Genomic DNA, 26,411 nt, shown 5'->3' with positions numbered 1-26,411 from the left:
ATCTATTTCCTGGTTCTTGATCCTTCTCTCCATTCCAGAGGCCATTGCCTCCACTGCCCCAAATCAAAATCCTTCGCACTCAGCAACTTAGCAAGGCCCCAAGCAACTCAGCAAGACCCTGTCTCCCGCCCCCCTTCAATGCTTTATTCACTCAATTACTCAATACAATTTTACTCTACAGGTTCTTTTAAGACTCTGTCTCTAATAAAATATTTTTTTAAATTCCTGGGGATGTGGCCTGGTGGTTAAGTGTCCCTGGGTTCCAATCCCTAATATATATATATATATATATTCTTCCCAATCTTTCAGCCTCAACTGAAATGCCAATTTCACCAATTTCACTCTGAACTTCTCTCTACTCCTCCACTTAAACCTCCTTAGCATCTTTTATAACAAAACAGTTATTCATTTGGGTGTTTCCTTTTTTTCCACCATCTCTTCCTTTCCTAGATGTCTCCTGCATTAGAACTTGCCTTTGAATATCCTCTGGTAAATCCCCTGATAGCCAGTAGATATTCAACAGATTCATTAAATGAATGCTTTTGTCCTTAGTGTTGAAGTTTTATGAATACTTCTTTTCTTTTCTACAGTCACAAGTCAAGAGTTAAAGGTTATCTGAGATTAAAAATGACTTATCTACCTAAAACCAGTGGCTCAGAAGAAGATAATGCAGAACAGGCTGAGGAATTAGAGGTGAGATTTTATAACTATTTGGTTAAACTAAATATATATAAATATATATCTGATTTCTTATTTTAATATACCCTAAAGAAAAATAATTTATTCAGTGAAATTAATGTGTGCAATTACCATTATTTACCTGGATTATTTATTTCATCTAAGCATTCATTAACAATTTCTTTCTTCTAAGGATACTTCAGTAGAATGAATGGCCATTATCAATAGTCTTCTTAAAGGTTAGGGAGTAGAGAATACAATGTTTATAAATGAAAAACATTTACTATAACTGTCACGAACTTTCTAGTTTTTCAGTTTTCTAAAACCATGACATGTTCTCCTTTGAGAACATAATTTAGTATTTGTAAGTTAAACATATGCACATTTTGGAAAGACTCTTAGCTAATAAGGAACTCTTTTATGAAAGACATGTAATTCCTGTTACTTTTCTTATTATGGTGGGGGACATCATGAGGGAAGTAGAGTCAGGGGAGAAATCAATGAGATAATAAAAAGGTGTGTTTATTTGAGGCGAGTGGAATTTAACTGTTTTCATGGATGAAAGGAAAGTCCAAGTCAAGAATGTGGATAGAGCTACATGCCTCTGGGGCTAATGAAGAGATGCAGAATATTTGGAATAGAAGGGGATTTGGAGATGGGAACCCCAGTGGCAAGCTCTGCCACTAACCAGCCTCATGATCCAATGAGGAGCTGACCTTCTCTGACTCTTGTGTTCCTCATTCACAGAGTTATACCAGATAAACCCTAGAGTTTCTTTCAGTAGAAAAATTCATGATTTGAAAAGAGGACCAAAAAACACTTTCTCCTTGAGGTCCATTTGAAAGGCACAATCCATCAAAAGGTGACATCATTCATTCAACATATACAGAAAACACATGGTAAATTGCTTCAGAAGTTTCTTTTTCCTTCCTCAGTCGTCACCTCTTTGTATGAGGTTCTGCTTTGGTCTCTGTAAGAACTGTGAAGCAGAGGGGCCTCCCCAAGGGCTGGGCTCAACCTCATGTGCTCTTGAGTAGGCAGTGAATTTGCAACAACGTTTTCTGGGAATATTTTGAATGCAGTCTTGAGATTTGCTTTTCAGGGAGAATGTGTAATTATAGAAAGAGATAAATTTTCTTCTTTACATCATAAATCAAATCCCTAGTTTGGTGATCAAAGAATTTGTTATTTTCTCAAGTCTATATTCATTTATTTGATTATCCTTTTTCTCATTTTTCTCTGATTTTTCATACAACAATTATTTTTAAAGTTTTCAAGGTATTTTTTGGGTAGACGTTTGTCTACCTGCCATTTGAGTACCCAGGGCATCTTGCATGATGGAATTCTGTTTGAAATGGAGGATGTCTGCTGTAAAGAAAGAAAATTATTTAGTAACTTAAAAAGATTAATAACATTTCATTATTTAGTAACCTACTCCAAGTTTTGCCCACACACACATATCATATAGGTACCCCGTTCACAGTTCTGTTCTGTTTCATCTTGTGGTCTCATGTCTCAGTGTTTTAATTCCCTCAGAAGGCACCTTGTAATTCAGGAGGTGTGAGCATGTAGTTTATTTATGAAAACCCATAGGAATTCAAACACATGAATCTGTGCTTATTTGTCTTCTGTGTAGCTAGTGTCCAGAGAAGTCTTGCCTAGTTCTTTGAAATCTAGTTTGTGACTGGATATATGAAATTCTACTATTTGAAGACAACAATTAAAATTTTGAAAAGTGGATCTCTCTTAAGGCAGTTTGTAATCCTTAGTAAAGCATGAGTGTAACAGGTAATTAACATTTGATTTGTACTCTTTGTGCAATTTAAGAGTTAGTTATATTTTAAGAAGATTGACATAGAACTTTTGTCTGTCTCTGAATGCTTTCTTTTTGACCCGCTTTGACTCTGCTAAATTTTAGGCAATTGCATATAGCCTTGAGGCTACTAATTAAGTAAGGTTCATTGATTCTTAGAAAATTAGTTTATGGAGAATAGACGATAATACATGTTTAATAGAGAGGCATTCTATCTAGAAAACAAAATCTCAATCATGGTATTTGAATGTACAACTATACTTCCTCAAACTTGAAATATATTTTTTAAAGGCCCTACTCAATTTTTTTTCATTTTCTTCTTGAATTTACTATAATATAAAGTAGATCTGAGAAATCTTAGCTGTGTACGTGCATGCACATGTGTGTGTGTGTGTGTGTGTGTGTGTGTGTGTTTTGAAACAAAGAAATCACCGCTTTTAAAGAAATATTCTTTTGGTATTGTTTTCCTAATTTTGAATGTTTTTATAATTATTTTCAGCAGTAGTAAGATCCCTTTTATTAATAAATGTAATCTTAAAGGAAAGTTATTAATTGACTACATTCAACAAAAAAATCTTGATAACCTTTCTTTCAGAAGAATGAAATATAATACAATTCACATGCCTTTTTTGTTTTGTTTTGTTTAAACTGGGTATTGAATCCTGGAATGCTTTGCCACTGGGCCACATCCCTACACTTTTTTTTTTTTTTTTTTTTTTTGCGAGGGGGAGGTGGGGGGGGGAGTGGGGGAGTGGGGGTGTGGTACCAGGAATGTGGCTCAGTGGTTGAGAACCCCTGAGTTCCCCAGCCCTATTTTGTATTTTGTTTAGAGACAGGGTCCCACTGAGTTGTTTACCACCTCGCTTTTGCTGAGGCTGGCTTTGAACTTGCAATCCTCTTGCCCCAAGTCTCCCAAGTTGCTGGGATTACAGGCATGCACCACCCAGTGTAGACCATTTGTTGTTGTTGTTGTTTGTTTGCTTGCTTTTGAGACAGGGTCTCATTAAGTTTCTTAGGATCTTGCTAAGTTTCTGAGGCTGTCCTCCAACTTGTGACCCTCTGCCTCAACCTTTCTAGTTGCTGGGATTATAGTCATGCACCACTGTGCCTAACAGCTCACGTATCTTTGAAATGAAGATCAGAGGATTAAAATTGAATTCTGTATTCACAAGACTAATATATCCTATATCCTCATCATGTAAGGGAAAGGAGAGTGAAAAGGAAGATAAATACAGATGAAAAAACAAAGTAAGAGTTTGGAGGGAAGAAAGAAAATGGAATTTGGGCAACAAAAAGGAAAAAAACTAAAGACATCAGTTCCCATAGAAGAAATAAAATAAAATAGAAAAGAGAAAAGAGAAAGAAATGGAGTAAATTTTGTTTCCCAACCATATTCCTTTTCCCAAAATTATTCTTTCGGTCTTTTCTCCTTACCCCTCAGTCCAGAATCCTCCTACCCAGTAGACAGAATAGATCAACCATCCTGCAGAAACCCCTTTTTCTCCCTGCTGCCAAAAATTATTCCTTTCCTTCCCATCTCTTCTCCTTGACCTCATTTTCAAGTTCAGTCTTCTAAGGTAGAAAAATTCTCTCCCTGCTTCTAAGCCCTCATCTGCCTAGCACACAACAATTTTTCACCACTGTGAAAAACTGGATCTCCAGTGCCTAGAACATAAACTGTGCATATGTTAAAGAACTTATTCTTTGACTATTATCTTAGTACTAAAAATGTTTTCTGATTTGTGTTTATTTTTACCTTGATTTGGTAGTTTTTTTTTTTTGTTTTTTTTTTTTTTTTTTTTTGCCATGTACATCTTTAGGGGTTTTATAGCCAAATTTATGGATAATCTCTTTGTATTCCTTCTTGGTTTGATGTCATGTCTAACATGTTACTCCATCTGAGCTGGGCTGGTGCACACCTGTAGTCACAACTGTTCAGGAGACCTAGGTAGGAGGATCATTTAAGGAGTTCAAGGCCAGCCCAGGCAACATGGCAAGACTCAAGAAATTTCATTTCATTTCATTCACCTTGCTGTGTTGCCCAGGCAAACTCCTGGGCTCAAGCAGTCCTACTACCCAGCCTCCTGAGTGCTTGGGGCTGCAGGTACACACCATCATGCCCAGCTACTCTGTAACTTAACCTCATTAAGGTGTGAGGTATGGATCCAAATTAGGTTTTTTATTCAAATAAGTACCCATTTTCAGAGCAGCCTGCCTATTTTCTCACAGATTTGTAATGTCTTTGTCATATGCTAAGTTCTTATAAGTTTGGGTTTCTTTCCAGGCTTTCTAATCCATTCTCTAGAGTGATCTGCACACACCAGTACCACACAGCCATTATAGGGCATAACATTTTCCGTAGCAGGGCTCATCTCTAATCACTGCTCTTCTTTTTCAGAATGATGCTGGTTATTCTTCCTTGTTCATGTTTCTATTTGAATTTGTGAATTGGTTGTCTTGTTATTTTTTTTTAATATGTAATGTAGTTTTATCAGAATTTTGGCAAACTTACAGATTAACTATGTCTTTTCATTCATTTAGTCTTTTGTATCCTTTTAGGAGCATTTTAAAGTTTCTTTACTTGTTTTCGTTTTTCAATTTTAAATGCTTTCCTAACCACATTGGTGTTTAATAAATCTTTATGTGCTGCCTTTTCTGTTATGAGGTTTTTCATATGAAAACTTGTCATTAGCTCTTATAACTCTTTTTAATGAACCCTTTACTTTTATACCCTAGTTAAGGCTTTGTATGTATTTTGTCTCTTGCAAGTCTCAGAGTGAACATATTTCCAAGTTTTTTTTTTTTTTTAAACTTTCTTTAACTGCTTTATGACCTGACCAAAACCCTTTTCCTGGTCCAAAAGAAAAACAGAAAAATCAGACGAGAATCAAAATGACTTTTCAATCCATACACAGTTCACTGTAGCAGTTATTTCTCAAGCATTCACCCTTCTCTAACATGTCTGTATATATTTGACCTTTATCTAATGATTTTTTCATGTCTCGGATATTGATTTCCATTGTAAGCAAGGTGCTTTCCCTGTGGGAGAGACCATGACCAGCACCACACTTTCCTGACCTTCATTTAGTTGCTTATGATTTAGAGAGTAGCCTAAGATTGCACTAGTTTAAACTATGCTTCTCAGTTTCTCAGTGCTTTCCAATGTTACATCAGTGTTTATTTATTTAAAAGGGTGTGTTTTTGTCCTTTTATTAGATATGTTTTTAAACTTTTTTGAAAATTTTTTTAAACATTTTCAAACAATTGAAGTGGTTATTTTGCAGAGAAAGTCTTTATTATTATTATAAAATATTCATATTATGGTCTTAAAAGTTAAGGATGTGCTAATTCCATTTATGTATAATTTCTGAAATTGAATACACTAACTCTCTTAAAATTTCCTCTGGCGTATGATTGATAAAGTTAAAAAAAATGGAGCAGACACACCTAATTGTTTCCACTCTGTTTTTCAGCCTGGCTGGGTTGTTTTGGACCAACCAGATGCTGCTTGCCATTTGCAGCAGCAACAAGAACCTTCTCCTCTACCTCCAGGATGGGAAGAGAGGCAGGATGTCCTTGGAAGGACCTACTATGTAAACCATGAGTCTAGAAGAACACAGTGGAAAAGACCAACCCCTCAGTACGTGCAGAGGCTTTCACATGTGTAATCTGGATACATTTTAACCACTTTCATTTTGAAGTTATGTCTTGAATGGATTCATGGTGGTTTAGGGATCCATAAACTGGAAGAAGACTAGGATTTTTATGGCCCAGGGGTTTAAAAAAATGCTTTCTCAGCTATTTAAAAAAAAAAAAAAGAAAAAGAAAAAGATTTGAGGGCTGGAGTAGTGGCTCCATGGTAGAATGCTTGCCTGTCAGGAGTGAGGTCCAGAGTTTGATCCACAACACCACATATAAATAAAATAAAAGATCCATTGTAAGTAAAATACATATATATATATATATATATATATATATATATATATATATATATACATATATACATATATATGATTTGATAATATTTAGAATTATTTAAATCATAAATACTGCCATTTCAATAGCTTTAATTATAATAAATTATTAATTATTATATAGCAACAAGGGATCTTTTCAGACTGATTTAAAATATCTTGGAAACATTTTGTGGTTTGTTATTAAAATATAATAAAATGTTATTTTCTGTAGTCCTTTTTTTTTTTTTTTAAAGAATGTTTATTTATTTATTTATTTTTAGTTGTAGTTGGACACAATACCCCTATTTCGTTTGTTTTTATGTGGTGCTGAGGATTGAACCCAGTGCCTCACACATGCAAGGCAGGTGCTCTACCTCTGAGCTCCAGCTCCAGCCCCTTTAGTACCCGTTTTTTAAAAAAATAAGTGATTTATACAATATAAAGGACTTAATAATTAAGGTCTTATTATTGACCTTATCTTCCAGTCTGATCAGTGTATACACATCTCCCACTGAACACAGACCAAGGACAGAATGACCTTTGACATATCCTAATGCATATCTCCAAAGTGACATTTTTGTTTATCATCACACTGTGTATACATTTCCAAATCTTCTCAACCTTAATATTTATTACCAAATCCCCTTCTACTTCTCTTTGCATACCGCCTTATTATGACTTTCATCAGTCTTTTACTATTTGACACATTCTTAAAATTTTTATTTGTCCATTAACCTCCTAAATTTTGATTCTCATATTTTGTATCTGATATATCCCAAGCACTATCATAGATATTTTCTGTTCTCAAGTCCTTCCAAAGTAAATCAGTAATCCAAGTTATTCATTGCACAGAGGTGTCAATATCTCTGAAATGACATACAGATTGCAAAACCAAAGATACTGTAAAATTCTGCAAAATTGCCATTCCTTAGTATTATGTATGGCAAGCCCAACTTGAGCAAAAACGCATTTCTTTCACTATGACTGATGTCATTTCAGCTAGAAAAAAAATCTAACATGGGAAAGAAGTCTGAAGCATTCTCTTAGAGCCATCTGTCAGACTTATGTTTTTTATCAGCTACAGTACAGTAAGAACTGATCTTCTAGAGGTTGGGAGGGTTAGGGAAAGCATGATTAACAGGTTCAAAGTACCATTAACATAGAAAGAATGAGTTTGAATGTTCTGTTGCGCATAGGATGACTGGGACGAACAGTATTGTATAGAATATTTCAAATAATCTAGAAGAGTAGATTTTGAATGTTCTCACTATAAAGAATGATAAATTTATGAGGTGATGAATATGCTAAATTCTATGCATTGATTATACCCAATGTATATATTTATCAAAACACTACATGTCACCACCAAAATTTAGTGTGTACAATTATTGTATATGTAAATTTTTAAAATAATATTTTTTGAAAAATAACATGTCTTCTTGAAGGAAATGGAAAGAATACAAATAGGAAAAGAAGAGGTCAAATTATCTCTGTTTGCTGATGACATGATCCTGTATTTAGAGGATCCAGAAAACCTCACCAGAAGACTTCTAGGGGTGATAAACAATTTAGTAAAGTAACAGGATACAATATCGACATACAAAAATCAATTGTGTTCTTATACTCCAGTAATGAATCTGCTGAAAAAGAAATAAGGAAAACTATCTCATTCATAATAACCTCAAAACAATGGTAATTAATCTTGTTAGGATTGAAGAACCTGTACAATGAAAACTATACAACACTAAAGAAATTGAAGAAGACCCAAGAAGATGGAAATACCCTGATGTTCTTGGATAAGAAGAATTACATTGTTAACATGGCCATACTACCAAAAGCAATATACAGATTCAATGCAATTCCCATAAGAATACCAATGACAGAACTATAAAAAGCAGTACTGAAATTCATTTGGAAAAATAAGAGACCTAGAATAGCCAAAATAATCCCAAGCAAAAAGAGCAATGCTGGGACTGGGGTTGTAGCTAAATGGCATGTGTGGGGCACTGGGTTCAATCTTTAGCACTGCATAAAAATAAATAAAATAAAGGCATTATGTCCATTTACAATTAAAAATTAAAAAAAAAAACAAAAATGATGCTGGAGGCATCACAATACCAGACCTGAAATTATAATACAGATCTATAGTAACCAAAACATCAAGGTACTGGCACCAAAATGTGCACAGAGACCTATGGAATAGAAGACACAGACAAACCCAAATAAATATAGTAATCTGATACTAGAAAAAGGTGGCAAAAACATACATTGGAGAAAAGATAGTCTTTTTAACAAATGGTGCTGGGAAAACTGAATATTGTTATGTAGAAGAATGAAGCTGTACCCTATATCTCACCCTGCACAAAAGTAGATTAAAGATCTAGGAATTAGACTAGAAATTCTGCAACTGCCTTCCAGAGTGGTTGCAGTAATTTGCAGTCCCACCAACAATGTATAAGTGTACCTTTTTTTCCCATCTCCTCACCAACACTTATTATTTATTTGTATTATTTGTAATTGCCATTCTGACGGGAGTGAGGTGAAATCTCAATGTGGTTTTGATTTGCATTTCCCTAATTGCTAGAAATGTTGGACATTTTTAAATATATTTATTGGCCATTTGTGTTTATACTCATGAGAAGTGACTGTTCGTTCTTTTGCCCATTTATTAATTGGATTATTTGTTTTGAGGGTATTAAATTTTTTGAGTTCTTTATATATTCTAGATAATGAATTCCCTGAGAAGCAGGTGGCAAAGACTTTATCCCATTCTATAGACTCTTTCTTCATGCACTTGTTTCCTTTGCCGTGCAGAAGCTTTTTAATTTGATGCAATCCCACTTGTTGATTTTTTAAGGCAATATGGATATTTCTCAGAAAACTAGGAATGAAACCACCATATACCCAGTTCACCCACTCCTTGGTGTATATCCAAAAGATCTAAAATCAGCCCACTACCGTGATGCAGCTACATCAATATTTATAATAACACAATTCACAATAGCCAGACTATGGAACCAACCTTCAATGGATGAATGGATAAAGAAAATGTGGCATATATACACAATGGAATATAAATCCATAACGAATAATGAAATTATGTCATTTGCTGGTAAATGGACAGTACTGGAGACTCTGATGCTAAGTGAAATAAGCCAGACCCCAAAAGTCAAAGGTCTAATGTTTTCTCTTATATGCAGAAACTAGTCTAAAATGGGGGTAGGGGGGACAGGGGTTAGAGGGGAGCTGGAATTCCATCAAAAAAAAAAGAAAGATCAAGGGAATAGAGGAAGGGGATTGGGGAGGAGGGAAGAAGGATGACAGGATAAGAGAAAAACAGTGGACTGAACCTGAACTAACTTTCCAATATACATATATGAATATACTACAGTGAAACTCACCATTATGTACACTGATTTATTTTAAATATAAATAAATAGATCAATAGAGTAGGGGAAAGGGAACAGGGAGAGGGAGAAGGAGGAGAGTCAGTGTAAGTACTGGGGACTAAATTAGAGCAAATTATATTCCATGCTTATATAATTATATCAAAATGAATCCTAACATTATGTATATTAGGAACTAATAAAAAATAACTTGTCTTCTTACTGTCCTGGGCTTATAAGACATTAAATAAATTTATAATAATTTTGTTATTAAATATTTGAACAATTTTTTTCTTTGTTCTTGTTTTGGTACTGGGGATCTAAATTAGGGGTACTCTACCCTGAGCTACACCCCTAGCCCTTTTTATTTATTTCTTTTTGGGGGTATCAGGGATTGAATTCAAGGGCACTTGGCCACTGAGCCACATCCCCAGCCTTATTTTGTATTTTATTTAGAAGCAGGATCTCACTGAATTGCTTAGCACCTCGCCCTTGCTGAGGCTGGCTTTGAACTCACGATCCTCCTGCATTAGCCTCCTAAGCCCTCAGGTTTACAGGCATGCGCCACCACACCTGGCTTTTTTTTTTTTTTTTAACATTTTTTTAAATATTTTTTTTAGTTGTCAATGAACCTTTATTTTATTTATTTATATATGGTGCTGAGAATTGAACCCAGTGCCTCACACATGCGAGGCAAGAGCTCTACAACTGAGCTACAACCCCAGCCCTCTGGTCCTTTTTACTTTTTATTTTGAGACAAGGTCTCACCAAGTTTCACAAGCCAGACGCAAACTTGTGATCCTCCTGCCTCCCGAGTAGCTGGGGTTAATGGATATATACAACTGCACATGGCACAAAATTCTTGACCTGATAGTCTGGTTATATTACATGCAAATAACTGGACTAATATAAATGACTAAGATTATACCTTTACTAAACTCAGATAAGCCTTTACTATTGTCCTTTTTCAGACCAGACCTATGTCTATGTATGATAAAAAATAGATACTATTTAATCCCTAGTTTATTAAGCATTGAATTATAAAGTCCTTTCATTGTCTTTCATTCTGCCGTCTAGATTTGTGCATGGGGAACTCTGTTCCTAAGACCAGTTTTATCAAATGAAGTGTTTGTTTCATGAAGATGTATATGTAACTATACATATACTCATGTAATAACATGGGAAAATAATAACATTATGAAATTATAAAATTCTCTGATATGCATTCTACAAATATTTTTGAGTACCTGAATGTCAGACATTCTCCTAAGTCTAAACTAAAATATCAGTCATTACACATTTTCACAAGTTTTTTTTTTTTTTCCTAATTGTTGGTGGACCTTTATTTCATTTATTTATTTGTATGTGGTGCTGAGAATCGAACCCAGTGCCTCATGCATTCTAGGCAAGTGCTGTACCCCTGAGCCCCAACCCCATCCCCACAAAAACTTTTAACTCTATAAGGTACTCTAAAGGTGTGAGTGTGCCCACAATTTGTACATGTTGAAATAGCCTTTGGCTAAAACCAGTAAATTCTGATCTACTATAAGTGTTTAAATGGTCATAGGATCTTTGGCTGTCATTTTAATTATCTTAAGACACAAGTAATGGCTTTTCCACTTCCAATACAGGGATGACCTCACAGATGCTGAGAATGGTAACATTCAACTGCAAGCACAGCGTGCCTTTACCACCAGGAGGCAGATCTCCGAGGAAACGGAGAGTGTTGACAACCGGGATTCTTCCGAGGTATAGTTCTCTTGTTCTCACTGATGGGCACATGTCATAGCAGTAGATTAAAGTATGTATGGCACAAAGGCTGGGGATGTGGCTCAAGCAGTAGCGCTCGCCTGGCATGTGTGCGCCCTGGGTTCGATCCACAGCACCACATACAAAGATGTTGTGTCCGCCAAAAACTAAAAATAAATAAATATTTAAAAAAATAAAAATAAAGTATGTATGGCTCAAGCTGATTCTGTTCATTTTAGAACTGGGAAATTATAAGAGAAGACGAAGCTGCCACATATAGCAGTCAGGCCTTCCCAGCACCTCCACTAGCAAGCAACTTGGATGTTCAGACTCACCTTGCAGAAGGATTGAACGCCAGACTCACTATTTGTGCAAATTCAGCCACCAGCCCGACAGCGTCCTGCTCAGTAAGATGCTCTTTGATTCTGTTATGGCCTCAGGATTTTATTTTATAAATATTCTTCCATTTAACAACTTTTATATAAAATTTTGTCTGAAGTGGCATGGAATAATGTTTTAGGGGACTTGGGACTTTACCACAAGGTTGTTTTTTCAAATATCCCCACTAATAGTATAGAGCAAAGTCATGGGCAATCCACATGGTCACTGAATCTTAATGTCCATTAAATAAGTGCCCTCCAGAAACCACCTGGAGCATATTTTATTTGAACAAGTTAGGTTTATTATTTATCTCAACAAGAAAGAACACACTCCATTGGTGTCTTGGTAAGAGGACGTTTGAAAGAGTTAAAGGATTCAGGCTCATGTTAGGTGATTTTGAGGAGGGTTTTGCTCTCTTTTGGATGTGGTCAGGGAGCAGGAGAAAGTCTTTGTGTATCCCAAATCTTATCTACAGTGAGGCTAAAGTAGTGGTTGGCAAAGAAGAGCTGTCACTCATTTTAGCAGGGATGGGGAGATCTTTAGTGTTTTGTGGCTTGGACAATATGCACATTTTGTCTGCATTCAGACACAATTAAAGAGTTACCTGAACACACTCAGGATCCTGCCTGTGAGTGCCAGGCCAGGCCTTGGATGTCAGGGGCCACTTTTCTCTTTCTCAATTATAATAAGGAGAAAGTGTTTGAGAACTAATGAGAAAGAAACTGGATAGGATCTAGGGACTGCAACTGAAATGAGGAATATGAGAGAAGGAACAGATTGGAGTGGGCACAGAGGGGAAAAATCCAAGTCCAGTTGTGGACATGCTGAAGGGGTCAGACATTCAAGAGCAGGTACCAAGGAGGGTATCCAGCCCTGGGGGAGAAGAGGGAGATGGGAATAGGAGACATGGACCTTCACCCTCATCTCAACAGCGTTCTTTTCTCTGCCCCGTCCTGCTCACCCTCCCTACTTTATCTGCCGTTAAAGACAAATCTAAAGGTATTATTATTCTGTTTGTTTGTTTTAACAAGAATCATTCCAGCAGAAGAGGCAGCTTACAAGCCTATACTTTTGAGGAACAGCCTACACTTCCTGTGGTGAGTTTTATCCTCTTTCCTCAATCATCAATAAAAATATAAAACTTAGCACCATTTTTTTATTGGAACACTGAGCATGAATGTTTGACTCTCTAGCAGGGAACCCGTACAGCATGGGCTCTAGGGAATGAGGTTTAGGAGAGAGACACAAGGTTGGACCTTTAAAGACAACCCAAGAACTGTCTCTCCCATATTTACATAGCAGAGTCCCCATGCTGGTGACTGCTGTTGGGAGATGGCTTGTCAGTTGGAGTCCTGTGCTGGTGATAGGAGGTCTGCTGCATGTACACACGATTCGGGATTCTGGTGTCCAGTTACCTCTGCTCTGCACATGGCACATGACCTCCAGCTTTGTAGACTCCCGACATCTAGCAACTATTTCTGCCCGGTGCGCATGAAGCATCAAGTCAGCAATCCACTGGTGTCATTAGGCTCAGTGGTCAGATTGGAGTTTGACAGTCCCTGGTCCCTCTCTTCCCTGAAGCCTCAGTCCAGCATTCTGTGGAGGCCTTCTGCCTCCTCAGAGGTACTCCCAGCCCTGCCTCTACTGTAATTTGGACCTTAAGAACTTCATGCCTGAACTATGAATTCCCTTTTGGTCTCCCTGTCGCCATACTCTTCCTGACCCAAGTCTCATACTGAGTTTCTCTCCCTTGTATACCCCCCCCACTTGGTTTTTGATTGTTTGTTGTTGTTGTTGTTGATGATGATGATGGACCTTTATTTTATTTACTTATATGTGGAGCTGAGAATCGAACCCAGGGCCTCACACATGCTAGGCAAGTGCTCTACCACTGAGCCATAACTCCAGCCCCTACCCTCCCCTGCCACTTGTTTTTTTTTTTTTAAATATTTATTTTTTAGTTTTCGACGGACACAACATCTTTATTTTATTTGTATGTGGTGCTGAGGATCCAACCCAGCGCCCCGCGCTTGCCAGGCAAGCGTGCTACCACTTGAGCCACATCCCCAGCCTGCCACTTGTTTTTTAAACATGTGGGCTCCCAGCCTCTTCAGCCTCCCCAGCCTCCCCTTCTCCTTGTCTACCTACAAACACTCCTGCAGCCTTCACTGCTGTCTCTGCTTTCTTTCCAAACAGTCTATTTCCAAGTCCTGGTTCTCTCCCTCTCCTAACTGTGCTCATTTCATTTCTCCCTTGGAATGGCCTTCTCACTTTTCCCACCAACCATTTGTAGTTTTAGGTGGCAACCAATATATTAATTTTGAAAAGTGGACTTTTTTTGTTAGAGGGGTACCAGGGATTGAATGCAAGGGCACTCAACCACTAAGCCACATCCCCAGCCCTGTTTTGTATTTTATTTAGAGACAGGGCCTTGCTGAAATGTTTAGTGCCTCACCATTGCTGATGCTGGCTTTGAACTCTCGATCCTCCAGTATCAGCCTTCTGAGCTGCTGGGATTACAGGTGTGCACCACTGCGCCCAGCTGAAAAGTAGGGTTTTTGCTCTTGTGCAGAGGCCCCCAAATTCTCAACCACTCAAGAATGGTTCATCTAAAAGATGATCCTGCATGAGGAGAGGGCCACAGATCCTGGGCTGAGGAAGGGTGGACACTAACATGCTCAACATTGACCATAAAAGGGGTGGATGCCCCCAAGAGATTCCCCTCACCAGCTTCACTCTCTGTGGTCACCTGTCTGCCTCCTCCACTAGACCAGAGCCTATTCTTCCATGGTATTTCTCCCATGCACCTTATCCTCCATACAGTGAAAATATTGAATTTCTCATTGACAGGTATTCATCCAAAAAATAAGTACATCAGATGAGCAAGGGAATCTTGAAGTGATTTATGTATCAAAAGACCTATTACAACTTGGGTTTTTTTTTGTTGTTGTTGTTGTTTTTAGTGGGGGGGAACAGTGCTGGACATCAAACTCAGGGCCAAATGCTCTACCAACTAAGTAATATCTCCAGCCCTTCTTAAGGTATAATTTACATGCCATCAAATCCACCCACTTCTAAGTGTGTAATTAAATGAGGTCTTATAAATTCATACCATCATGCAAACTTTACCATGCTCAAGTTTAGGAACCCTTCCCTCACTCCATGAAGCTGCCTCCATTCTTGGGCCTACTCCCAGCCCTGAACCACCACTCTTCAGCTCTCTGTTGCTACAATTTTGCCTTTTCTAGAAATTTCATATAAAGGGAATCATACAGTAAGTAGTTTTATTATGTAGTCTTGGGTGTTTGACACCTTTCACTTGACATGATATTTTTCAAATCTGATTGCATGTCACAATAGTTCAATGTTACTTCATTGTGTAGATAGACCTACTTCATTTATCTACTCACCAGTTGATGGACATTTGTTAAACTGCAGCTTCCATAATTTTGTAGTCTAACAGTTCATTATTACTGTCAGAGACTACTTAGAGCTCCTGTGTATCTAGGAAACTGTGTTATCTAGTGAAGACTGGTGGGGATGACATGTACATTCTAAGGTGCTTTCAGGAGCCAACCCAGGCCTCAAAGAGTCAACCTGGTTTCAAAATGACAAAGGGAAGGCCAGACCTAGGACTATTTAAAGTAAACCTAGAAATAACCTGACTCCTCTTTATTCATTTGTAACAAACTATAATAAATAGCTTCTCCCAGCCTTTGGAGAAACAAGAAGGATAACTTTTCACTCAGCACCAAAGTGTGATTTCTATAGTTGAACTACCTGGGTTCAAATCCCAGCTCCATTTCTTACAAGCAATGTGTCTTAGCAAATTACTTCAGGTTTTTAAGCTTCAGGTTACTCATCAGCAAAATGGGCCAATATTCACCATTATCTCATTAAGACTTGTTTCTCAGGGTTGGGTGTGGCTCAGTGATAGAGCATTTGCCTAGCAGTGCAAGGCCTTGAGTTAGATCCCCAGCACCCATGAGAGGGGTTTGTATGTGGGCTAAATGTCATGGTCTACATTAAAGCACTTAGTATGTGGTTTTTAGTGTTGATACATTTTATTAGAGTTTTCCCATTCTCATCATTATTGTCTATTTGGGAGTTCCCCCCAATGAAATTCTATATACTTTATTTTGTATACTTTAAAATATGATTTAAAATAGGTTTATCTTAAACAAGAAATCACATAACCAGGGGACTTACCATGCAGCCTACAGCATATATCTCACCAAAAGGTGAAAGGTGAAGAAAGGAGCCAATATGGCAGCCATTGGTTACATCAGGCTACTGAGTATTTGAAATGTGTCTAGTCTAAATTGAGGTGTTGCTGTGTGTTACATAGACATTAGATTCCAAAGAATTACTAGGACAAAGAAAATGAACATGAACTATCTTACTAACAATTATTTTCTTTGCAAATTATGTTGGTAATCCATTGGGTTAAATGAAAACATATTAAAATTAATTTCTCTATTTTAAAAAAAAGAAAGAAGTAAAGGAGATCAAGGTAACATATTCTGTATCTTCACTGTAGTATTATATATCCATATTTATATGTTGTCATTTTTTATATTTGTGTTACCAAAATTCATGTAACTATAAAACTTAAATAGGGCAAGTTGTGCCATATATAAGTTATATCACAACAAACATGCTTTAAAAAGAAATCTAGTTCATAAAGTGTTTTAACAGTATTTGGCACATACTAACCACCTGATAAGTGATGGCTATTATTATGATTTATTAAAGCAACCAGCATCAAGCTGTTTCATAGTGGGGTAGGGAGAGGGAGCTTGGGAGGAATAGATGAGCTCTAGATAGGACAAAAAGGTGGGAGGGGAAGGGAGAGGGCATGGGGTTAGAAATGATGGTGGAATGTGATGGATGTCATTATCCAAAGTGCATGTATGAAGACACGAATTGGTGTCAACATACTTTATATACAACCAAAGATATGAAAAATTGTGCTGTATATGTGTAATAAGAATTGTAATGCATTCCACCGTCATATATAAGAAATCAGAATAACAAAATAAATAAAATAATGTTTATCTTACTAAATTAAGAATGTATTATTTGCCCATTTTCTATTGGAACAAATGGTTTTAGTTTAGCATAGTTCATTTTAGAGAGCTAGCAGAGAGGAGGGATGTAGCCTTTTTAAAGGGGTCTTTCTTGTTAGCATTTATCCTCCCATTTGTTGTTCTGCACTTCAGCTCTTGCCTACTTCATCTGGATTACCACCAGGTTGGGAGGAAAAGCAGGATGAAAGAGGAAGATCGTATTACGTGGATCATAATTCCAGAACCACCACCTGGACGAAGCCCTCGGCACAGGTACTCTGCAGCCCATCTGTTCACTTTATTTTCTTACAGGACTTGAACCATCACTTTTTATGTAAGTGATTACGTCATTCTGTAGTGCATACTGAGCACTTCTAGCATCTTGTTTATTTTCTGACACTGATGCTAAGTATCTACCATTTCCTGTGGTTCTCTAATATTCATGAATTACCACTTGTTATTATGCAAAGCATGTCCAAATGGGACTAAGAGGACAAAATAAATGATCTGGTCTGTTGGATGGTCTTGTAACTTGAATGGTTAAGATTATTACTTTGCTGGAAGATAATCTTGGTGATTGGAATCTGTTAAAGAAATGTTTTATGGTGAAAATTCATCATTGGCAAGAGGCGATTCTTTTTGTAATACTTACTTATAAGTTTTTAGTAAAATACTTTATCTTAACACTCTTATTGAGAAATTTCTTAAAATGCAGATAATGATATAATGCATACTTTATTCTTAACACACAGAATTTACCACCATTAATTAACAAGTTTCCACATTCATCAAGTTTTGTTTTTAAACATACAGGCTGCCAGCTGTGGATTACGTCCGTAATCCCAGCATCTCGGGAGGCTGAGACAGGAAGATCATGAATTCAAAGGCAGCCTCAGCAACTTAGTGAGGGCTTAAGCAACTCAGCAAGACCCTGTCTCTAAATAAAATATAAAAAAGGGCTAGGAATGTGGTTCAGTAGTTAAGTGCCCCTGGGTTCAATCCTTGGTACAAAAAGACTATATATATATATATATATATATATATATAATTTATTTATATTTATATTTATATTTATATTTACAGATAAAGCTAAGCTTCTTTTAGCCAAACTGTTAATCCCATTCTCCAGAGGGAATTACCATGCTTAGTTGGTTATATATTCTTCTATCCTATTTTATGTATACATAAAAAGCTAAACAATGTAAAATATTGTTTATGTTAATGTATTTCAAATTTTGAATGCGTGCTATGCTGTGTAAGTCTAAATATTTTGCCCAACATTATTTTAAAGCTCTACCACATTATTATAAATAGATCTGGTATATTTCTTTTAACTATTGACTATCGTGTGAATCTATTGCATTTCAATTGTTATTTCTATAGTGCATATTTGTCTTTTTTTTTTTTTTCCAACATTTGAACCCATTTCTATGTACAGAGTCCTCCCCACTCTGAGTGTTGGGGGATCAAAGCAGCAGGCTGTGTAGCTTCCTGCAGAGTTAAGTGCCATGCCCAGGCCTGTGGACATAGATTTTGTCAGTCGCATGCACCCACAACAGACTGACTGAGAATTAATTCTTACTGAGAATTAACTGAAAAATTATAAATCATCTAAAAATAAAGTTTGACAAAACACTTTATTTGAAAAATTGGGGAAAATATTATTAAAATGTTGGGCTTAAATTAATAAAGTGCCATAACTACATTTGAAAATGAGTCTCAGAGGTTTGGAGCCTATTTACAAGTGTGGGTATTTGCAGGTAAGCTGCCTTCTCGACCATTCTATCTGCAGGGAAGCTATTTATGGTTTCTTGATGAAAGTTTACAGTATGCCTTCATTCATGTGCTAGGCCACAATGGAGACCAGTCAGCTGCCATCAAGCCAGAGTCCTTCTGCAGGCCCTCAAACACAGCTCTCCTTGAGTGATTCGGCACAACAAACGACTCAGCCATCTGAAATTGAGCAGGGTTTCCTCCCTAAAGGCTGGGAGGTCCGGCATGCACCAAATGGGAGGCCTTTCTTTATTGACCACAACACCAAAACCACCACTTGGGTAATTTTAATACTCTTAAGTTTAAATTTACAACAATGCAAATCTCTTCTTTCTAATCTTTAAATGTGTATTAGTTAACCTGCCTTTCCTAGTATTCATTGAAAAATATATTGAATTCTTTTTTTTTTTTTTTTGGTACTGAGGATTAAACTCAGGAGTGCTCTACTACTTAGCTCCATTCTAAGCCTTTTTTATTTTGAGACTGGGTTTGGCCTTGAATTTGTAATCCTCCTGCCTCAGGGTCCCAAATTGATGGGATTACAGAGGTGTGCCACAGCACCTGGCTATGTTGAAATTTTAATAATATTATTTCTATTCATCATGTTCTATACCTCTTTTTAATGTTGTCTTAGATTTTCATAGAGATACTCACACTTATTTCCTGTTTCCACTTTTCAGCTCACTAACCATAAATGCTTAGGAAGTTATTTAATAATAAACTTTTGATTTTATATGGTGCATTATAGTTCCAAAGCACTTTTGAATCCATATCTCATTTAATACCAAAAAGACCTTCATGAGCTATGTAGAACAAATATTTTTAATTTTAAGATAAATTACAAAAGTTGTTTGGTGATTAGTTTACCACCAATAGAAAAATTACCAAAATTGACAATAGATGAATAAATTTTAATTAACTTTTTTAAAAAGACCAACATAGCTTCAATAAATACATGAATTAATTCAAATAAGTTGAACTCTTTGACAATCTGAATCAATTTTTTTGTTTTTATTTTTGTGTGTGGGTACTAGAGATCAAACCCAGTGGCACTTTACCACTGAACCACATCCCCAGTGAGAAATCTTGCTTAGTTGCCAAGGCTGACCTTTAACTTGTGATCCTCCTGCCTCAGCCTCCAAGTCACTGAAATTACAGGCATGTATCCTGCCTGCCTAAATTGACTTCAGTAATTTTTTTTAATATTTTAGTTGTAGATGGGCGCAATATCTTTATTTTATTTATTTTTTTATTCGGTGCTGAGGATCAAACCCTGTGCCTTGTGTGAGGCAAGCACTCTATCACTGAGCTACAACCCCAGCCCTGACTTGAATAATGTTTTTATGTTTCCGATCTTTCAAAAATATTAGTAAATCAGTTCTTGAACAGACGGTTTCCAGAAGGCATGTACAGAGGCATAGAAATACCATGATACAATTTAATGTCCTAATATTTTACCATTTTTATTTTGTAAAGAAAAGCTGTATGAAAGAGATGATCAGTTAGTCCAGAACCCTCTTTGAGAACTGATCTCATTTCTTTTAAGAGTGTAGCCTGAGAATGGTAGATCTTAGAAGTAGAAACTATTGTCACAGATTAAGAATATAAAATATAAATGAACTTTTAAAAAATAATATTTTAAATATCTGTTGACATTAGAAAACATTGTAACATATTAACTTTCATTATTTTAAAATTTGTGTGTATGTTGTTTTATTTATTTAATGACTCAACCAAAAAAGGAAGATCCAAGATTGAAGATTCCAGCTCATCTGAGAGGAAAGACATCACTTGACTCTTCCAGTGATCTAGGGCCTTTACCTGTAAGTATATAGAACTACTGCCAGTCTGCTTGACACTATCTCAAATATTTTGTATTTTTTAATATAGTAGTTCTTTAACAACTATAAGAATGAAATGTGCAAATTAAATTAATCATATATCCAGTGCTATTTTTTATCCATACATCTAAAATAATTGAAATATGTTTTTAATTATAGCCAGGATGGGAAGAGAGAACTCACACAGATGGAAGAATCTTCTACATAAATCATAGTATGTGCCATGTAATTTATCAATACATTATATTTTGTTAATATTGAGCTTTGTACACGAGAAATCATCTTTTCCCCCTGTCTTTCAGATATAAAAAGAACACAATGGGAAGATCCTCGGTTGCAGAATGTAGCAATAACTGGACCAGTAAGTCTGTTGTATAGTGGGCTCTGATAGGGTTTTCCTCTCACCTCTGTTTGCAAGGGTGAATGATCAAGGGAATAGCCCTGCGGGGACTGAGACGAGAGAACATCTTTCATCCTCTGCTCCGCTTCCTGCCCCTACTCCAGTGTCAGTTATTTGAAAAAAATAGTGTAAAGTCAGTATCCTTGCCCTGTACATCAGCCTTGTGAGACTCATGAGCTAGACAGAAAGCTTGGGCAATGGGCTCAGGCTGGTACTTGTCCTTGTCTGAAAAAGAGTGTTGACAGTCAGCCTTCAACAAATCAGAGAAGAGCCAAGAGTGTGTCAGGAGCAGCAGCACCCTATCAATGCCGGCTATCTTGAACTTTTTAGTGAAAGTCATTGTAAATACCCACTATATAAAGACTTATATTTAAGCATGAATACTACCATAATATGCCAGGTGTGGTGCATGCTAGAATCTCAACTACTCAGGAGGCTGAGGCAGGAGGATTGGATGATCAAGGCCAGTTGGGGCAACTTAGTGAGACCCTGCCTCAAAATAAGAAGGGATTGGGATGCAGCTTAGTGGTAGAGTGCCTCTGGGTGGAATTCCCATTACCACAAGAATAAATAAATAAATGAAAAATATTACCATAATATATCTCTGTCAAGTTGGGTTAATGTCTTATGTGTAGCTACTTTTTCCATTTTCTCACTTTTTATTTAGATTTTGTTTTTTGATTCACAAAAATAAGTAAAATGAAAATATTGTACTTTTTTAGGTTACTATTTAATATCTCAGTATATAATCTTTTAAAATAATGGATTAAAAAGGCAAGTGCTGAGAGTGCAAGGGAAAAGTACATTTTTCAAATTGTTTCTTCAATGGAGAAATCATTTTGAAAGTCTTTTTAGAAATGGAAAATTTTTTTCTAATATTTCTCTACTTGGAAGAAATTTTCTGTTTCTGGCATGTTACATTTTAAGAATATTGCCTGATGAAAATTGCAGCCATAGGAATTGCTAAATACAATTTTATCTTAAACAGAGAAATTAAAATTTTTTTAAGTTTTGTATTTCTTTTCTTCAAATGAAACCTTCATTTCCAGATATTCTTTTTTTAATGCCTTTAACTTATGTTCATAATACTCAGAGGGGAAACTTATAAAATTGTTCCAGACTGAAAACAACCTAAACCTTTTTTATTTTTCCAAAAATTTCAACTAAAGGCAGTGCCCTACTCCAGGGATTACAAAAGAAAGTATGAGTTCTTCCGAAGAAAGTTGAAGAAGCAGGTTAGTGATATTTATAATAAGTACTTGGGAATGATTATTATGTCGACTGAAAATAATGGGAAATGTATTTTTGAAAGTAATAGTTTGTTCAATATTTGAAACAACTTTGAACACATAGTTTCTCACAGAGAAAACTTGTTTATTTTTTGAGTTAACTGTTGTAAATCATTAGAGACCCGTAATTATTTAATGTCTATTTTTCAAGATATTTATAATACAGAAAAATAGAATTAGAAATTTCCTTAAACCTGGTCCTTCCTAGTGCAGTTTTGGAGGCTTGGTCTTTGTAGAATCTGAGTAAGAATAGGTCAGGAAATCATATTCTTGTCATATCTTTGTGTTGGAGAACTTTGGATTCCTTGCCGGTTTTGTTGTCTTCCAATGATATCTCTGTATCATTTAAAAATACAACTAAATGGAACAGTGCTCTTGTTGTTTGTCTCCTTATGTTTATCAAATATGTTCTTTACACTTTATTCCATCTCTACAAATTCAGTATGTTTAGTACTAGACTCATCGTCTGCCCATCCACTCATTTCTGCTGTTGATCATTTTTAAAGCTTTCCTAATTTAATTAGCTCTCTCATTTCCCCCTTTCCCTGCAGTTTAGGAACACTACCACTAGGTGGCTATATTGGGTTACAGTTTCTGCGGTTCTAAACTTGGAAGACTTGCTTTTTCAAAGATTCAAGATGGTGGGTCTGCCACCAAAGATTTTTCGTCCAAAATTTTAGCAGAAATGAAATACAATAGGATTTTGGTACAAATATTTTATGTCTTAATAAAATCCTTAAATATAAGCAACTTTTTAGACTCTTCTATTCTGGAAATGTGTTTCCTATGTCTAGGCCTTGGGATTTTAAATCTTTGTTGATGTATGAAATGTTTTTATTCTTAGTGCGAGTTTCTCCATTTGCTGCTCTGAGCATTTATCAACATATTAGGATACCCGTTAATGTCATCTAGGCACAGAGATAAGAGACAAGGCCTTTGTTAACAGGCCACAGAAGCCATAATGAAAATAAGATAATTTATTGATCTTTCGTAACATACTAGGCATTCTTTTTAGCAGGTTGCATGCATTATTTATTTAATCTCTATAGTAATTCTGTAAAGAAAGGACTATTATCACATTTTGCAGGTGAGGAAACTGAGACACTAGAGTTAAGCTGTTAGAGTCTGTAAACAAGTCAGGATGGCGCCTGGCATTAAACAAGTCTGGATGGCCCCTGGCCATCAGCAGTAGGCAATGTGATCAAGTCTCACATTTATTAAGTGGAAAAGCCAGATTCAAACTACATAGTCTGGCTCCAGGTCCACATTCCTGACCAACAGGACATATCATATTGGTGATTAGATGCTTTGTATGGAAATTACCCAGAATGTGGAAAGAGATAAGCATATGAAAGGAAGGTTAAGTGACCTAGTGTCATACCAGGAGATTCAAGGCCACAGAGAGAAGACTGAGAATCTGAATCCTCAAATAAACAAAAATAAAAATAAGACAAAAATTTTTTAAAATATTAATAACCAATGTTTAAAAGCCTTGAGCTATCTTTAACATTTTCCTTTCTTTATTCTCAGCTTCTCATTAGAAGGAATAAAGATGACTAATAATTATTGTGCTCACCATGTACCAGATAGCATGTAAGCATTTGAAATGTATTATGCCATTGAGTCTTGAACAACCTGTGAGGTAGATATTATTTTCCCTATTTAACAGGTAAAGAAATTCAGCCTTAGAAAAGGCTCATAACTTATCCAAAGTCAGGCTCCAAATGGTAGAGTCAGGATTTGAACATAGGGCCTGATTTGAGATCAGGCCATGTCCTAGGTCACTGATTAGTTCACAAACCAATTCCATGCCCCACTCTTCTTCCAGTACCATCTCTCCCTCAGAAGTCTCTTTGTCTTCTCTCACATGGGGTATTTCAGGGGCCTTAGTTGACCAGGGTTCCTCTTGTCTCCCCTTAAAACCACCCATTACACCCAACCCCATCAACATCTGAGGAGCTTCTGACCAGGAGGCTCCTCTGCTCAGAGACTCTCTTCTTCATCTGGTATTCACACTTGTCCACCCTCTGGCCCCAGACTACTTCTCCACCTTCTTCTTTTACTTCAATCTCTGTTTTTCCTTCCCTTCCTTTTCCTTCTCTTCCTCCTACCACATCCTCTGGCTATGAAATATATCAGATGCCTCCTTCCTGATTTTCCTCAGTTCTTCCCTCTGTTCCTCTCCTGTAAAAAGACTTCCTCTCAAAAATTCCTTGATTGCCTCATTTATAATTAAAAGCTCAATCTTCTGTGCTTTCCACAGAACATTACCTAGAAGCAATTACTCTGCTCTTTTAAGTTCCAGAATTAGTAGCATTTACACTTGTTTCTCACCTGCACACCAGATTGCAAACTCCTTAAGGCAGCAGCCACATCTTATGCCATGTTTTTATTATCTATTCCTCCCATCCCTGGCCCCATGATGGTACCACCCAGATGGGACCTGTCCCAGAGCAAGTGAGTGACTTAGCTACATCAGCTGCCTAGGAGCCAGTCTAAACTTGCTCTTCTCCAATCTTGCTGTTATTTAAATTGTACAAGCAATAAAGGAAACTACTTATATTTTGCTTACATTGCTTATATAAACTGCTTATGTTAATATGTTCTTTAAGGCTTTCTATTTTCCCTAAGTTTACTAAGGGTAAATTGATGTTTGTCTCCTTGGCACTAATGCTTTTTTTTTTTTTTTTCTTTTGAAGTGAGAGAATGTTGATAGCGTATCTTAACTAATGGTTTCCACTTGAAAGTTGCACGCAAAGCACTCAAAAATAAAATACTGTGATATATTTTTATAAAATTGAGATCTTCCCAAGCAGTGCATAACTATATTTGTCGTGTAAGCATAAGATGTACAAAAAAAAAAAAAAAAGTTGTACAAAGAGCAGAAGTTCAGGAGCAAAGACTTTCTTAACTTCTATTTTCCTCATTTTCTTCATCTGTGAAATAAAGAATAATAGTAGCTTTTTCACAGTGTTGTTATGAAGAATAAATAAATTGATGTGTTAAAATGCAGGAAGCAGTGCCTGGCATAGTCTGCAAATGTTAGCATGTGTTAGTAAGTGAAACAAAACAGACTGCAAAGAGAGATGGAACTAGGGGAAGCCCTGAATATTCAGGCAGGCAAAAGCGGGCAATGGCTAGACTACTGGTCACAGAATGGCTTTCTTGGAACTTAGTATGGAAACCAAGATTCATGAAATGCCTCTATGTGAGCATTATCATCATCATCTATAACTTCTTTAGATATAAAAATCAGAAGTATTTGTCAGTAAACGATTGGAGAAGATGCCTGAATCCTTTCATACCACATTGGAATATCAAGACAACGTGCTGCTTATGTTTCCCCTGACTGCATTTCTGAAAGAAAAAGGGACTTGGGCACAGTGTGGAATACCATGAATGTTATGACTTCCCTAAGAGAGAAATGTGTCATTGTGTTGAGTTGCTTTAAACCATAAGTCTCTCTTCTGTGGCTTTTCAGAATGACATTCCAAACAAATTTGAAATGAAACTTCGCCGTGCAACTGTTCTCGAGGACTCCTACCGGAGAATTATGGGTGTCAAGAGAGCTGACTTCCTCAAGGCTCGACTCTGGATTGAGTTTGATGGTGAAAAGGGTTTAGATTATGGAGGAGTTGCCAGAGAATGGTTCTTCCTGATCTCAAAGGAAATGTTTAACCCTTACTATGGGTTGTTTGAATATTCTGCTACGTAAGTACCTTTACTTATATTTATTTATTTATTTATTTTCGAGACAGGTATTACTGTTGCCCAGGCTGGCCTTAAATTCGTGGCCTTAAATCCTCCTGCCTCAGCCTCCCAAATAACTGGAACTATAGATGTATGCCACTGCATCCAGCATAAGCATCTTTAAATGCCTGTGTACAGAAGGGGGAAAAATCACTATTCTGGAAATAATGTAATAGAGTTGCATGATATAAGGGAATGTATATTACAACGTTACCAGAAAAGAAAGATTATAACTAATATTTCAGAAATGACTTTTTTTAAAACAGTGTTGAAGTATATATAACATAAAATTTACCATTTTAGTTGTTTTAAGTGTGCAGTTCACT

At 36.4% G+C, this 26,411-nt stretch overlaps 1 protein-coding gene across 3 annotated transcripts in view; it reads left to right on the top strand.

Annotated features, from left to right (window-relative positions):
• Window positions 1–26,411, top strand: part of Nedd4 (NEDD4 E3 ubiquitin protein ligase) — a 124,874-nt gene that overhangs the window by 85,350 nt on the left and 13,113 nt on the right. For 2 of the 3 annotated variants that reach the window (XM_076850814.2, XM_076850811.2), the window contains 12 exons: window positions 591–693; window positions 5,965–6,131; window positions 11,465–11,582; window positions 11,822–11,989; window positions 12,995–13,060; window positions 17,186–17,305; window positions 18,883–19,086; window positions 20,548–20,628; window positions 20,806–20,860; window positions 20,949–21,007; window positions 22,216–22,281; window positions 25,817–26,046. In XM_076850814.2, the coding sequence (XP_076706929.1) occupies window positions 591–693; window positions 5,965–6,131; window positions 11,465–11,582; window positions 11,822–11,989; window positions 12,995–13,060; window positions 17,186–17,305; window positions 18,883–19,086; window positions 20,548–20,628; window positions 20,806–20,860; window positions 20,949–21,007; window positions 22,216–22,281; window positions 25,817–26,046 (1,437 nt within the window). The remainder of the gene's footprint in view (window positions 1–590; window positions 694–5,964; window positions 6,132–11,464; window positions 11,583–11,821; window positions 11,990–12,994; window positions 13,061–17,185; window positions 17,306–18,882; window positions 19,087–20,547; window positions 20,629–20,805; window positions 20,861–20,948; window positions 21,008–22,215; window positions 22,282–25,816; window positions 26,047–26,411) is intronic. The other variant, XM_076850813.2, reaches the window with a different exon arrangement.

This window comes from Callospermophilus lateralis, chromosome 3 (assembly GCF_048772815.1).
Source record: "Callospermophilus lateralis isolate mCalLat2 chromosome 3, mCalLat2.hap1, whole genome shotgun sequence".
NCBI classification, from domain to species: domain Eukaryota; kingdom Metazoa; phylum Chordata; class Mammalia; order Rodentia; family Sciuridae; genus Callospermophilus; species Callospermophilus lateralis.
This window is presented reverse-complemented; position numbering and strand designations above follow the sequence as displayed.